Source organism: Scomber scombrus, chromosome 11 (genome assembly GCF_963691925.1).
Source record: "Scomber scombrus chromosome 11, fScoSco1.1, whole genome shotgun sequence".
Taxonomy (NCBI): domain Eukaryota; kingdom Metazoa; phylum Chordata; class Actinopteri; order Scombriformes; family Scombridae; genus Scomber; species Scomber scombrus.
This window is the reverse complement of record NC_084980.1, coordinates 15,651,855-15,667,614: the sequence shown is the minus strand read 5'-3', so window position 1 is coordinate 15,667,614 and position 15,760 is coordinate 15,651,855. Positions and strand designations below refer to the sequence as shown.

Here is a 15,760-nt window from a genome sequence, read left to right as displayed (position 1 = left end):
TATATGATTTGGCACAACTGACCCTGTAAATGTTCACAGGTCTGGTTTTAAGTCAAGGTCCAAGCTTTCGTTTTTGCTGGGATGAGCTCTTAAATCACTGGGTAGAGATGGATAGATGGTTTAAAGGCAGTAAAAATGTTATACCTGAAACTTTCTGGCTTTTATCTAAGTGATTTTTGTAATAAAGAATGTATATCCACCTGTTTTAATTGCCAGTCACTTAAACCAGTTTTGGAGGTGTGCAATTCAGGCGTCCATTATGTGTCCTTTCAGTGTTTAACTTCATGCAGACACAGGCGGTGAGTGATTGCACTGTGATTTGAGGCCTGACAATCAAACTGCTGGTTGTCATCAAGGCACTGCAGACTCCTCAGGCTCCTGTTGCTGAGACCCATCAACACGGCCCGTTATTATTATCCAGTCTCACAGCACGTCACACTTTCTGTCAGAGCACAGCGTTCTTCCCCCACACCACTTCCCATGCAGCAGCCATTCTGTCCTGAATATCAATGTATTATGTTTCACTGCAGGGGGGCAGTTCAGTGTGTCCATGCATCAGATGTGTGTATCTGTCTGTGTAAGTGCATGTATTCCCATTTGTTTTGCTAATGGCAAAATACAAGCCAGGGAACTTGAGCTAAATCATGTAAGAGTATCATCACATAACGATCATAATCATTTCTTAATTGTCGGCTGAGAAGATTGTACGATGATGAGATGCGCAGAAGTGGTACTACTGGGCTTAATTTACTTCACTCAGTGTCAGGAAGTATGAAAATACTTCACTATTATAATGTGACACCAGAGTGTAGTTTGATCTTTGGAGATATACAGTATTAGACCACATAAATACAATATCATAAGGTGACCTCAACAAATCCATCTACAATAAGAAAGTAATAAAACAAAAATGATCCTCAGTGACCCAACACACATCCTCCACTCAGAATATGAACTCCTACCATCAGGAAACATTTTAGAGCCAGCAGATATAAAAGTAATCGTTTCAAACTCTCATTTGTCCCCTCATCCATAACACTCCTAAACAAACTGCCTCAGTCCTAGCATCCCCTGTGTAGCAGATTTATTTTATTTCCCTATCCTCATCTTTTCTTTTTTATCTTCGTATCTTTTTTATCTTTTTACCTTGGTTTTTTGACCCATTTTAACTAGTACTTATTACCCCCTGCTCTTAGATTGTCATAGTTTTATCCATTTTATTGTTTTTACTCTGTTCCTTTCTTGTGCAGTACATCACATGATCTTGTGCAATATTATTCAGTGCAATATGCTACACTTTGAAGCACTTTGAAGCACTTTTTGGGATTTTGTGTTGTCATGTATGTTTTGTTTTGCTGTGCTTATTATGTATTGTTGTATATGTGCAGTTACACCTGGCACTTTTAGCCCAAGACAAATGTCCTTGGGACAATAAAGTTGATCTAATCTAATATAATTTAAACAGGCCAGACTCTGCCTAAACAACATCTCTACAACATCAAATAATGAATAAGAAACAATCACATTAGGCCAAAATCTACATATTCTATCCCTCAGTTGAAATAAGCAAAATGAAGAACACACAAGGTAGGTTTGGGGCTCTGATGACTTCATGGCAGGTCTTCATCAGAGGGCGACTGCTTAAGTTTTTGTCTTGATAAGACATCTGGCATGTCTGAAGAAGTCCTGCAAACAACCAAAGCATTACTCAAGTGAGCATATCAGCCTTTTTTTCTGCAACACAAAAGTTCTGTTTACTTTCCTCCAGTCTTTACTTTGTATTACTAGACCATCTAACCTATAGCAGTCTAAAAATTATTTGAACAAAACAACAAGAAAACAGAACTCATTGATACATGCAATTGGTGACAAAGGGTTACAAGAAGACATTGATACATTTCAAGGGGTTTGCAACCCAAAAAGATGAGAAATCACTGCCTGGCTTAGACTGTCAGGTTGAGCTTTTTCAAAATCTGCAAATCACTAGTAAATACTTTTTTGACAATTTATCACAGTTGTCTCGCACATTTTATGCTCTGCTCTGGGTCACTATTCAGGCTGATGAAATCACTATGAAAATTAAGCTTGGCATAAAAATAATGATAAACGTGACCTTAATTGTTTATCAGTATTGCGCATCTAAAAAAGACACTTAAGGGTTTGTGAAAATGCTTCGTTAGGGGCTCGAGATATACTGTTTGTACTTTATGTGGATGTTTGGTGTCACATTGGTCAACACGTGTTTGATGAATGATATAACCGGACATAATTGAAGCATATATGAAATCTGGTTTACCATAGCAACAACATCTAAAGTGATTGTTTGACTATGAATATATGGTCATACCGTACTTTGTAATGTGTATTTGTCAAAGTCGCCTCTTTCTCTTGAAAATGACTTGGACAAGCAACAAAAAGCTCTTATGTAAGGTATCTGGGTGACTGTTCTATTGACAACGTTGTTATGATAAAAGAATATCCATTGCAAAAATAATACGTTTATGATTTACTTGATATCATCAACTACAAACTAACAAAGTGTAGCAGATGCAGAGTTGCAAAGTCAAGACAATTTTCCTGTCATTATAGCATGACTTAATAAACATAATGCCATTTATATTAGGGGATAAATAATTTTGTCCACACAGAGCATAGAACAAGTGTATGGGTTAGAGTTCATCTTTGACCACTCACAAGAATTTTAGCTGGATTTAGGCACAAACATACTTTCATCATCATGCTGCTGTTTATATACTGGAAAAAGTAAAGTCTGACTACAGATGGGACATGTATTGTAATGAATGTCACACCATGATCGGCTCTTGTAATTTCACGTCATAATTAGCAGACAAAAGGGTTTGTCCCGTACCCCTCATCTGGGTTGGTCTCAGCCATCGGTCCCCCCTCCACACAGGTTCCCATTCGACTTTTAGAGCGCTCCAGATTTAGTTGACTCTGAGTCCCTGCAGAGACCACAGGAAACACACCGTATAACATGACATGTATCGCTAGTCTGTGAAAATTTGCAAACTTTATCTTACTAAGAAGGCTGGCGAGAGAGAAAACAATACCTGCAAAATGGGCAAAATGGGCAATCTGACATTATGGTAGAGTTAAATAGTTACTTCTGATGTATGATTTTAACATTTATATTTTACTTTGATGAATTGCAGTTCATATAAAATGTTGCATGCTTATGTCGCCTTGTAAAATTTCAGTCTGATTCTCTCTGCAAAGCGGTTCTTCTTTCTCTTACATCTTTGCTTGATCTCATTATGTTTTCCATCTGAGTAAGGAAAAAGTGTTTATGAAAGGAGAGAGCAGGCTTCTTCTTTTTTTTTTTATCACAGCACATGAGATATTAGAGAGATGGCTGACGCTCCCCAAACACCACCTAGAATCAACATCTAACTCACTGCCGTTAACCATTAGCTCTCCAGTGCACAGACTGGTGTCATATTAGTTATCAACAACATGGCATGGATCTGAAGGCTCAGTATCAAGTAGTAAATTTATTATTGGATCTGCAATATTTAATATTGGTTGTGTGACAGTTACATGTGATTAGTTTCTTTTCGGTTGGAACACTCACCTTCTCTTTTTAGTGACTCTATTGGTTGTTCAGGAGCTGTATTGGCAGGTGTTGGGTGCACTCTGACGTTTCCTTTGACAGTAAATACTGTTATAAAAATGTTCAGAGCTAAAATCTTCGATATTATTGTCTTTCAGTAAGTGCTGCACAAGCGATGAAGCAAGGAGATTTTAAAGTGAATTTACAACTCTTCAAATTTTTGAGGTTGAATAATTAATATAGAAATATTACACAACTTACCAACGGATGGAAGAATGTTGTTGATGTTAAGCCAGGCTTTAATGAAGGGGTAGATCGATATGAGCAGGCCTGGGAAGCAGAAAGCATAATTAATTTGTTGAATGATTAAGTAACACTATTTTTACTATAGTGCCCTTATCACTATTGGCTGAATTAACAAGGAGCTTCTAGAGCTAGAGTGTAAATTGTAGTCACAATCTTGGCTTGTAAAGGATAAAATAATTGCATTTATTCTTTAAAAACAGGAAAACTCTGCATACAGTGGGCTTTAAATCTCATTAATGGGATATCAAATGTTTCTGTTATAAATGCATACATCTAAACACAATCTGCTAATTTCATTTGTTCATTGTTAAAGTGCCACATATGCCACACCAGCAGGTATGAAACTATCTTTCCGTTTCCCCTGAGGCTCCCATACAGACATTACAAACTACAATAACCTTCATTATTTGATGTATTTCTTTCCTAATCTTGCTGTAATCATCCTGACGCAGCCTTCAGATTATTTTTAGTGTACCAGATGCAGCTTGTGATGTTTCTTCCTGTTCAACTTGAAATATAAAGTAATATCTGAACCACAGGGCTTGTGCGCCTCTCAGTGGCACCCCGCTCCAATTCAACAGTTATTGATTTCCCTTATAAGCCAGAAGAGCTGGCATTAAACCCCGGCTGGTCCTGAGGGTGGCTGTGATGCATGTCCGTGCTTAAAATGTCATGAAACTGCAGAAGGAGTGACAAGATTCAGCCGAGAACACTCTGTTCATACTCATTAGTCAGCCTATGTGTCGGAGGAGGCATCATGGCACATAAGCCCCAAACACATAATTAGATGCTGCTTAGCTGCACCAGTGCTGCTGGGGTGAACGTTTTATCAAGCTGCTGTGCTCAGTTTTGATTTAGGTGCATTTAGATGTAGACAGAAAGGCAAATTAATTATTAAAAGCTTATCAAATCATCAGAGAGAATGTGTTTCACATTAACTATGCACGCTGATGTCAGATCAAAAGCCCTGGCCTTTACTCTTAACTCTCCAGGAAAGCGGTTAAGATGCTCCTTTATCTCGGCGGTGCAACTCCTCTGGATATCAGTTGGTTCCAGTTACACTGTTGTCTCAAATGATCACATGGTGTGTTTTACAAGTTGGGTGGATGGAAAATGCCACAAGCTGCAGATCTTTCATCTCAGTTTTTAACATATATTTGTCAGTTGGCCTGTCATACATGAGGATGTCCTCCATGTACCAGACAAAACTCTGAGATGTTTCTTTTTTTTTTTTTTTTTTTTAAACTTTTGCTGTCTCACAGACCACACTGCTGTATGTGGGTTTTTTTTGTCGAAGAAGTTCTCTTTGATGTCAAATATTGAAGTATTGGTGCAGCAACTCTTCCTTTTGCCACATACTGTACTGACTTGCACATTTGATGAAAGTTCAGCATTGCCTATAAATGATATGTGCTGTGTGAATGAACACAGAGTCATATAATCGAACACACTTTCTAATTCAAGTGAATGGGATGGTTTGTCCAAACTTTAACTGACACTGTGTAGATATATATTCCTTTTTTAAGTAAATATACTATAATTATAGGTGCATCTCCATGTTAGTTGATAGTATTATTATGTTAAACATTCCTTGCCCACTTCATTAGGTTCACCTGTGCAATCTAATGCAATCCAATACAACAGCTCTGTATTGGACAGGTGTACCTAATGAAGTGTCCGACGAGTGTATAATGAGACCTGAAACAGAAGTAATTTGGCATTTTCTGTAGTGACCTCCTAAAACATTTCATCAGTTAAAAAATATGTTAAAAGGCAATTCTTATAAAATCAAGAAAAGTCATATAGTATCAATGTGAAAAAAACAAAAAAACTATCAGGACTCCAGCCACATTAGAGTTAATCCCTTATCACAGTAACAAATCTTCCATCAATACTCAATGTGAATCACTACAAAAATTAGAGATTAGAGGTTCAAAGCAAAAAGCTAATTTTGAATAACTTTTAGCAGTTAAATAACTTTCCCACTAGTGGGTCAGTGTTCCTAAAAAGAGTCACACACTCACCGAGGCCCCCCGCTCCCAGGAAGATGCCTCCTACAGCATCAGCATCACACTCCCTGGACACCCCAATGATGATGCAGCCCGCCACAATGCCGAGCAGGGCCGAGCCCACCCGTAGCCCATGGTACTCCCCAACGCTGATGGTGTTCATTCAGCAGGTGGAGGCCCCCCACCTGCCCTACACACACTCACAGTGAACAGTCCCGACACTGTACTCTGCTTCAACTTGGGCCCTCGCTGCTACAAGCAACTTTATTCTCATCTGTATCTGCCTCACCTCACCTCACCCCTCCTTTTTTTTTAACTCTCTAACAGTGAAACACTTTCTCTGGCGGGGCCTACATCTCTATTCTCTATGGCTCAAGAAGTCTCATGCATCTTTAAAGATGAAGATCTGGTTTCCATTGCCGCAGAACATTAGAAAGCTTGTGTGCGCTGACTCTTATGACAGTGATACATGTGCTACAAATCTGATCACAGTCCTCTTTCTACTGCCACTGGCGTTCAGTATCACGTACCCAGTGAATGCCTGGAGTGTCATTGACCAAAAATGAACGCTAAAACACCAAACAGCTATGTGCCAGTCTTAGTCACGTGCAGTGCATCAAGGATTGAAAAGTAAGTCGTGCGACTAGAAGAGGGGGGGCAGAGCAAGGAAGAAAGGGCGACAGTTAAGAGACAGATTTAGAGTACGTGCTACTTGTGTGATTTGTCTGTGATCTTGAAGGGAATGTGTAACGAAAGGTTCAGAGAGTCCTCTGCGGTGGGGGCCCAAGGCCATCCACAAAGGCCTGCAGTTGCCATAGGAATAGCATATCCATGGCAACAGAGGGGAAAAGAGGGTAAGCAGGATTAACACCAGTGAATAGGATAACAAATGAAGTTACTGGGTAGAAGAGAGACAGTGACATGTTTCCTGTTCAACAAGTAAACTCCCTCCATCTTTCGCAAGAGACGCTAGTTTGGATCAATTTTTAACCAGTGCAGGTAGTGTGTGCGTGTGTGTGTGTGTGTGTGTGTGTGCAAAGGTATTAAGGATGTAGTTACAAACTTTTGTGGCTTGTGACCCTTTAAAACAAATCAATGTATACTTTAGTCAAAGGCTATATCATTTTTAAAACATTTTTTTTTTATATAGCACTTTACAAAACACTGTTTTGCAATGAAAACAGAACACATTTAAAATACAAATAGAATTTTAAAAAAACCTAAAAGCCATAAAAACTAATCACATTATAAAAACAAGAATAGAGTAAAATTTCACATATACAGTCTATGAGTAAAATTAGCAAAATCTATCTATAAATGACAGGAACGTCTGTCTGTCTGTCTGTCGGTCTGTTATTCGCATATCTCTCGAACCGTTCATCTGATTGATTTCAAACGCGACAGGTGTCTTGCTACGGGCACGAGTAAGTGCAGTGCCAAGTTTGACGTTGTTTGGATAAGAAATGTAGAAGTTATAGATAAATATATCGTTAAAATAAGCAAACATTTGCTGTTGCCGCTCTATCCGCTGGCCACTCCCCCTCTCACACAGCACACTGAGCACAGCGCAGGACCAGAGTTAGAGAGGCTATAAGGCTTAGGCAGCTAATATGGGAAATACACTTCAAACCCTCAAAAAAATGGATGAAACTGAAAACACTTGAAATAGCCCAGGCTACTTTGGACTGTCTTTAGACTTTGAATAAACAAACAACAATTCCGACTGCAAGGTCTCAAATTGAAACAAGCGATCAGCCTAATGGTCCCCAAATTTAAGGACGTTTCAGAATCCCACACCTGCAAAGTACAACCAGCTACAGACAACAAGTGGCAGACAGAACATGATGTCGCTTATAGGCTACCAGAGACTGTTTGTGAGTCCCCCCCGCCCCCCCCACATTTGCATTACCCCATACCACCCATAATATTCTATTTATATTTACAAAATGTTCATACCGTAACTACATTTATGTATACCCATATTCTACTGCTCAAAAATTGCTTAAATTGTTACTGTTACTACACTGCACTTATCTGTACATATCTGTCTATACTGTTTATACTCTATATTTATTCTGCTCTTATAATGTTACTGTTAATACACTGCACATATCCTTACTGTAAACCATACCACTTGATTAACCGTATACTACTGTCTACACTGCACTATATGTCATATACTGTAAATTGTTATAAAACCATGTAGTTTAATTTAGCCTATTTATTGTATGTAATTTTGTCAGTATCAGTATTTGCTTTCTACCATGCACAAATAAAAATGTAACTGAACTTTTGTTGTGTAATTGTAACAATGAACATTCAAACATATCAAACCAACAATATAGTACAAAAAAAAACCAAAACAGATTTTGCACGGGTACTGCACTAGTACCATAAAATACAGTGAAATTACCAAAAGCTATTTTAAACAAGGTTTTAACAGTCATTTAAAAATCATCAGGCAAATCGTTCCAAAGTCTAAGAGGTCTGACTATAAAGACTTAATCATCTTTGTGTCAATCTGGACCTTGAACAATAAGAAAAGAACAAACAATGATCTCGGGGAGATAACATGGCAATAAGAGATCTGATAGATAGCTTAGGGCAACACCTCTCTGGACTTTGTAAGGAATCAATAAAATCTTAAAATCGCCTCGAAAAGCAACAGGTATCCAGTGAAGGGAAGCCAGCATCAGTGACCTTTCACCTTACATGTTTATCTAGACCAAGGTTTTGATAAAAAATGACACCATAATGTCTGCCATGCTGAGTTATTGAATGAGATAGTGAACCAAGACTGTTTGAAATGTGGCTGTTTGCACTATCTAGACCTAATTACCTAATTAATATCTCCGTCTTAGCAGAGTTTAGCTGCAGGAAATTTTGTGACATCCACTTTTAGATGTCATGCAGACAGTTTAGCTGGTTGACATTGTTCTGAAAGTTGATTTTAGGGTCACAGTAGCCTAGTGGGAGCTTATCAGTGGAAAAGAGGACTGGACCTACCACTGAGCCTTTGGGCACCCTAGAATCAGTGACATCAATACAGAAACGTCTGTCTTTTAGATAAGACTTGAACCATTAGTGTCACTGATACCAACCAAGTTCTCAGGACAATCCAGGAGAATATCACGGTGAACGGTATCGGTCGCTATGCTTAGGTCCAGGAAAACAAGAATGGAGGATCAGCCACCAACAATAAGTCATTGAAGACTTTAAGAAGAGCACTTTAATTACTGTTTTTTTCTGATTGGAAATTCTCAAAAATATTATTTTCACAAATAAATGCAAGCAGGTAATCTGCTACAACCTTTTTATAAAACCTGAGCTTAAAATGGAAGCTTAGAAATAGACCTAAAATTATCAAGATCAGAAGAATCAAGAAACATCTTTTTTTTTAAAAAGTGGCTGAACAACAGTTTTCAAACATTGAGGCACAGAAACTTTCAACAGAGAGCAGTTTAAAATGTGCAGAGTAGAGAGTAAAACAATAATAAGAATGTCCTTTAGAAATATTACAGGAAGAATACCTAAAGGACAGGTTGAAGGTTTCATTTTGATTATCATATCAGTCAGTGAAGATGGAGAAATTGAATTTAATAAGCATAGGGAAACTGCACAGGGCTTTCAACAGTGTTTGGAGATTCTGAGGGAGAAATGAAATTTCTACTAATTGAGACTTTCTGGATAAAGCATGAAAGACATGTATCACATTTCTCATCAAATATCTGGCCTGGAGGAGGATCCACGACATGGCTCACAATACTGAACAACGCTCTTGGGTTGGACTGATAGTTTTCAATTAAAGCAGTAAAGTAAGCAGATCTTTTTAACCTCTGTTCTGGGTGATTTGTGAGTTTAGATGATTTCCACAAACATTAGAAGATATATACTATAATACATGTACACTACTGTATATAGTATATATACTATAGAATATACTGCTATATTTACATGAGCCCTTAAAGAATAATTTCTACCTTCTCAGATTGTTATTTGAATGTTTTCAGGCTCGATCAGGTAAACTATCCAGTATTTCGAAGGAGAATACCAAATATGTCCCTTTTACAGAGACAGTATGTTGTTTGAGCCTTTCCTGACTTCCTTTCCATCTTGCCACCCATCCTATATGTATCTTGCGACCCCTGGTAAACCCCCAAGCCGATTTCTGCAGGTGATATGGGATGGAAATCATGCAGACATCAGGATGCTTATTGAGATGAATGTTTTGGCCAGAGACATACTTATATATCTTTTCTGAATGAGTTCAAATGATGCATTGTTGCCAAGTTTTGTAAATGTTTCTATTGAAACAGACTTGGCTAAATGGTTGGTTTCCCCTCATCCACCAAACCTTGAGCTAACAGTGTGGGAGGCTGAGCGCAGGCTCATTACATATAAGGCAATAACCACAAATATTTGTCAAGTACATATCACTCCCTGAGGTCAGTCGCACTTTGCCCTTTTATGGGATGTGGGAGTCAGGAGGGATTTAATTGCTAAAGGAATAGTGATTAAGATACCCAGATAACTTGAAACATAAATTAAGAAATAGTTTCATATTTAACATATATCCTGAAAAAAAACAATTCAGATCTCAATAATGCTGCAGAAATGTATCCCAATATGTTAATGATCAGGTATGACTTGCTAATTATTCCCACATAAATAATAACATACAATCATTTGTGTGTGTGCTTGAAACTATTTACTTTACTGCTGACTCCTAATTCATCTAATCTAAATCATATGTATATCTATGTTCTCTCTCTGCACTATGTGCAAACATGCTGAGTAAACACAGTTTTTAAAGAAGTATTTTCAATACATTATTAGCATCTATAAAGGAAGAATATTACGGGGAACAGAATAGCTGAAACACAATACGTGTAAATCAGAAAGATAAAACAGAAAATCATATGCGTTGGCCGGGAATCGAACCCGGGTCAACTGCTTGGAAGGCAGCTATGCTAACCACTATACCACCAACGCCATGTACACAACGGAGACCCCTACCTACCTTGTTTTCAGGCCGGTCAGTCTGTTACCGTTTTGGTAGGGGAAATCTGGGTTTCGAGCTTCGTTTTACTTTATTTTCTATAGATTTCCCATCCATCCAAATCTTTCTTTCTTTCTTTTCTTTCTGCAAGAAGCTCAGAAAAGGGTGTTTTTCTAGCTGATTAACAAAAGGCAAGATAGGGGAAAACAATGATGTCATCGCCACATCCTCATCTCTGGCTGACAATCCAACTAGCCCCTGAAATTGTAGTTTATTGTTATTTTGAACTTTACGGTAATCGCAGGAAACAGTTTAACCATAATATCAGAGAACGTGGAAAAATGTTTTCTCCTGCTGTGAAAGCATTTATATAACATCAGCACATCATCCAGTCCACATTGAACAACACTTCATATTTAAATTAAATACTACAGTATAAGTAAAGAATCAAGCTAAACAGCAGACAAAAAGCAACAGCGTATTGCATATTGTCACTGTATATGTTCAGTAAGAAGTTATCTCAGGCTGATGAGATATCAGAGTTCAGTAATAATAATAAAACCTACAATGTATGTTAAGGTTACACGTGTTGGAGAAAATACCAATAGCTGCCATCTAGCTTGCCGCACATGGTAAGTAAACAAAATAGCCGACACAATGAATTGGCGATATAAATATTATTATGACTCCGTATAATAACACACAAAATAAGTTGGCCAGTACGGGGATCGAACCCGCGACCTTGGCGTTATTAGCACCACGCTCTAACCAACTGAGCTAACCGGCCACGTTTGTTATTGTCACTGACTTTTAGGAAAGACCGCACTGCCTGACATTTTCCCGGTTAGCTGTGGAGGTAAAGGTGTGGACAGTAGTTTACTTATATTGCCTTCCTCCTAAGAGTGATTAGAAATGATCTTTTTGGCGTATCAGTATTTACTTATTTTGACATTTATACGTTTGAAATAATACAATGCATTGTTTAAAAACACCATCAATCTTTACTAACATTAATGGTGTTCTGGTCTCTTTCCTCAGTCTTTATATGTAATATAAACATAGACGGCTATAGATGGTTATGTTTATATAGCCTCTCCACGACAAATTCAGCATGGACCTCGTGGCGCAACGGTAGCGCGTCTGACTCCAGATCAGAAGGTTGCGTGTTCAAATCACGTCGGGGTCATACCTTTTCAAGAATTATATTCATTATTTTAAGGCTTTACCAACTCTAATTTATCCCGTCCTTCGCTTTAATGCTAAAAATATTTAAACTTTTTAAAATAAGTTTATTGTTCTCTGGTGCTATTAAAGCTTTTTCCATTTTAATTTGCTCAACTTTGTAAGCCAAGATAAATAATAAAATAAAAATGGTATGATAAGGTATGGTATGATCTTATAATGTCACTATCTTAAAATGGATTGTAAGCCTACTGTTTATTTGCTTATATATATAAGCAGTAAACCATTTTCGTTAGTTTATATGAAATATTATGCAAGAGCACAACTTCAAGACTAAAACAAAATGTTTGATAGAATTTAAGCTTATCTAATTTTCTAATCAAATTAATTTCAAATGTACTTGAGGAAGACACTTAATGAAAGACATAACAAATAAACATATACTACGCTTTCTGTGCAAACCATTTTAATGTTTTTATTACTTTTCCATCGTTTGCTCAGGATGTTAATCTCTTGTATTTTTGCACTAATGTCATATTCACGTTGCTTTTACTTTACCATCCTAAAAATAAACAGACATAACGATCTACTAGTACAGGTAACCTAAAGGGGGTAGAGTCTGAGCTCTGAGGTAACTCTTGAAACTTATCACGTGTGGACATTGACCTGCTTGGTTTTTACATCGACCTGCGTGGTTCTTAGATCTGTCAATGAACGAAACCAAGAGCAAAGCAACAATCATGAGGGGGGGGAAAAATTGGGCTCGTCCGGGATTTGAACCCGGGACCTCTCGCACCCTAAGCGAGAATCATACCCCTAGACCAACGAGCCTACTGGAGCCTGGTACCACAGAAAATTCCCAATACATTGTAATCGACATGACTAATTGGTTTAAGAAATCACGAAGTTTCCTAATTATCGAACAGTAGTTGCCACTCAATACTCAGTATTACTTTTAATAATTTAAATGCTTGGTTGAGATTTAATTAACAATAAGTGAAATGTCAGCTGTGAAAAACCTATCAAGAAACCAATTGACTTGCAGGTGTTAAAGATAATGTAATCATTTTGTTAGTTAACTGTCTTGAAAATGAGCGCTTACATCGTCATTAACAGTATGAACCTAACTCTATAGACATCTATATATATGTAGATGTCTATACCTAACTCCATAGACATATAATATATATGTATATGTATGTCTATACCTAACTCCATAGACATATATATATATATATATATATATATATATATATATATATATATATATATATATATATATATATATATATATAAAAGTACCACTGCTTTGATGAAATATTCTACTCAAGTAAAAGTACCACTGCTTTGATGAAATTTTACTTGAGTACAAGTAAAAGTACTGGTCTAAAAATATACTCAAATATACCCCCCCCCCCCCCCCCCCCCCCCCAAACAAATAGACGTTCAATACAGGGTCCCGATTTAAAGAAATGCATGGTGGGTATTGGACATGGACAGTGTAGCCTATACTTAATTTATTCAGTTTATAAGCAAGAAAACCATATCATTTCACTGTCTCAGGATAACCATACCAAACATGAGGGCTTGTTGTAATGACTGGGTCATTTTTAATGTAGTGTTAGAGTGTAAAGATCCTGAAGTGACCAGATAGTAATGCGGTAGCATAGATAGCTAATCTGCCACTAACTTTGGGTTGAGTCTGACTGGTTTACATTTGAGCAGTGATTGTAGTCTTATATAGTTGTCTATGTTGTGGCATTGTGACTAATGCTAAGCTAACTGGCAGAGGCTAGTCAACCACAGTACTCTAGCTACAATGTCAGTGTTGGGTATTGTGATTATGACGTCATTGTGTTTTGTAACTGCTGCTATGGCTGACATCACAACTTCTTAGAGGGCCTCAGGGCAAAACTTATTTTTTGTCCCCCTCTGAACCCCATCCTCTGTGCACAGTGTATGTATACTCTCACCTTGAAGTACAACTTGTAAATAGCCTTCACTTCAACCTCCAAGTTGCATTGGGAAACTCAGATGTCCTACTTTTCAAGTTTCAAGTGTCTTTATTGTTGCATGTCATTACACATGTATAAGAGAGTTAAATTCTTTAGTTTCAGCTCCTCGACAATGCAGCAAGGAAAAAAAGAAATAAAAGCAAAAGCAATAGTAATAGCTAAAAGAGTATAAACAACAAGAAGGGTATAAAACATTTGAGTGCATGTATTTATGTATGTAAGTAAAGTGTGGTGTGCATGTGTCATACTTATAATATATGTGTAAATATCTATATGTAAACTGTAGATTATATGTGTATGTACATATGTGTGTGCTTATGTATGTAGTATGTGTGTGTGACATCAGGCAGGCTTCAGGCCATCAGTGTCCGTTCATTAGCATGGTAGTCTGTTGGAAAAAGCTGCAGTGCAGCTTGCCAGACAGTAGCAACTGGAACAGTCTGTTTTTGGTGTTGCTCAGGTTTTAAATAATCCTACGGGCCTTCTTGGCACACTGCCTGTTGTATATATTGACTGGGCACTTTAAAATATACATGTGCATGAAAATCAAACAAATTAAATCAGAGAAGTCTTAGAGCCTCTATGGCCTTAGGCGCTTTGGCGCAGTTGCCTGCTTGGTCTGGTTAGTGATGCAAATCCCTGCTGCGCTGGGCTGATGCACCGAGTCAAACTGAGGCTTGCCAAGCCAGTATATGTGTTGGGAGAAATGTGTGGATATTATTATTACCAAGGCTTAGTCAGTAGTTAGTAACATTATTTTATTTTTATTCATTTTATTTTACCTTTATTTCACTAGAAAGTCCAATTGAGATTAAAAATCTCTTTTACAACAGAGACTGGACCAAAGTAGCAGCTGTACAAAATCCCAACATGCAACATATACGATACACAAAAGATCACAATAAAACAGACAAACAGATATTCAAACACTGTGGCCTCTTAAGACAAACAACTACATGCCTCCATCACCACAGTCTTTATGATGATTGATGATGATTCTTATCTTTTTGGAGATTATTCCATGCCCAATGTGCACAACAGGAAAATACAGTTTCCCCCAGATCTTTCAATCCCATGGTACATTAAAAAGCAACCACTTGGAGGATTTTTCATTGTACATAGCTGGTAACTACCAGAGCACTGCTCTGGTAGTTACCAGCTGCAGTAATCTGACATGATTGAACTGGCCATGAGTTGTGAACTGGTGAATCTATTTTAGCAACTCCAAATAATGACTTAGTATCTCAAAATAATTACTTATTAACTCAAAATAATTACTTAGTATCTCAAAATAATAACTTAGTATCTCAAATAATAACTTAGTATCTCAAAATAATGACTTAGTAACTCAAAATAATAACTTAGTATCTCAAATAATAACTTAGTAACTCAAAATAATAACTTAGTATCTCAAATAATAACTTAGTATCTCAAAATAATGACTTAGTAACTCAAAATAATAACTTAGTATCTCAAATAATAACTTAGTAACTCAAAATAATAACTTAGTAATTCAAAATAATAACTTAGTATCGCAAAATAATAACTTAGTATCTCAAAATAATAACTTAGGATCTCAAACAATAACTTAGTATCTCAAAATAATGACTTAGTATCTCATACAATGACTTTGTATCTTAAAAATAATGACTTAGCAACTCAAAAATGACTTAGTATC

General features: G+C 37.1%; 1 protein-coding gene and 4 non-coding genes across 5 annotated transcripts; 1 reads left to right on the top strand and 4 right to left on the bottom strand.

The window, feature by feature from the left end:
- Window positions 1–1,389: 1,389 nt before the first annotated feature.
- Window positions 1,390–6,049, bottom strand: kncn (kinocilin). Its single transcript, XM_062429530.1, has 5 exons — window positions 5,902–6,049; window positions 3,833–3,901; window positions 3,593–3,664; window positions 2,870–2,963; window positions 1,390–1,686 (listed from the first exon to the last, which is right to left on the bottom strand). The coding sequence occupies exons 1-5, from the start codon at window positions 6,047–6,049 to the stop codon at window positions 1,611–1,613; spliced, it is 459 nt and encodes a 152-aa protein (XP_062285514.1). The 3' UTR covers window positions 1,390–1,610.
- A 4,757-nt stretch (window positions 6,050–10,806) lies between these two features.
- Window positions 10,807–10,878, bottom strand: trnag-ucc (transfer RNA glycine (anticodon UCC)). Its single transcript has one exon. It is a non-coding gene; the product is annotated as a tRNA-Gly (tRNA).
- A 720-nt stretch (window positions 10,879–11,598) lies between these two features.
- Window positions 11,599–11,672, bottom strand: trnai-aau (transfer RNA isoleucine (anticodon AAU)). The gene has a single exon. It is a non-coding gene; the product is annotated as a tRNA-Ile (tRNA).
- A 327-nt stretch (window positions 11,673–11,999) lies between these two features.
- On the top strand, window positions 12,000–12,071 carry trnaw-cca (transfer RNA tryptophan (anticodon CCA)). Its single transcript has one exon. It is a non-coding gene; the product is annotated as a tRNA-Trp (tRNA).
- Window positions 12,072–12,826: 755 nt separating this feature from the next.
- Window positions 12,827–12,898, bottom strand: trnap-agg (transfer RNA proline (anticodon AGG)). Its single transcript has one exon. It is a non-coding gene; the product is annotated as a tRNA-Pro (tRNA).
- Between the last annotated feature and the right edge of the window lie 2,862 nt (window positions 12,899–15,760).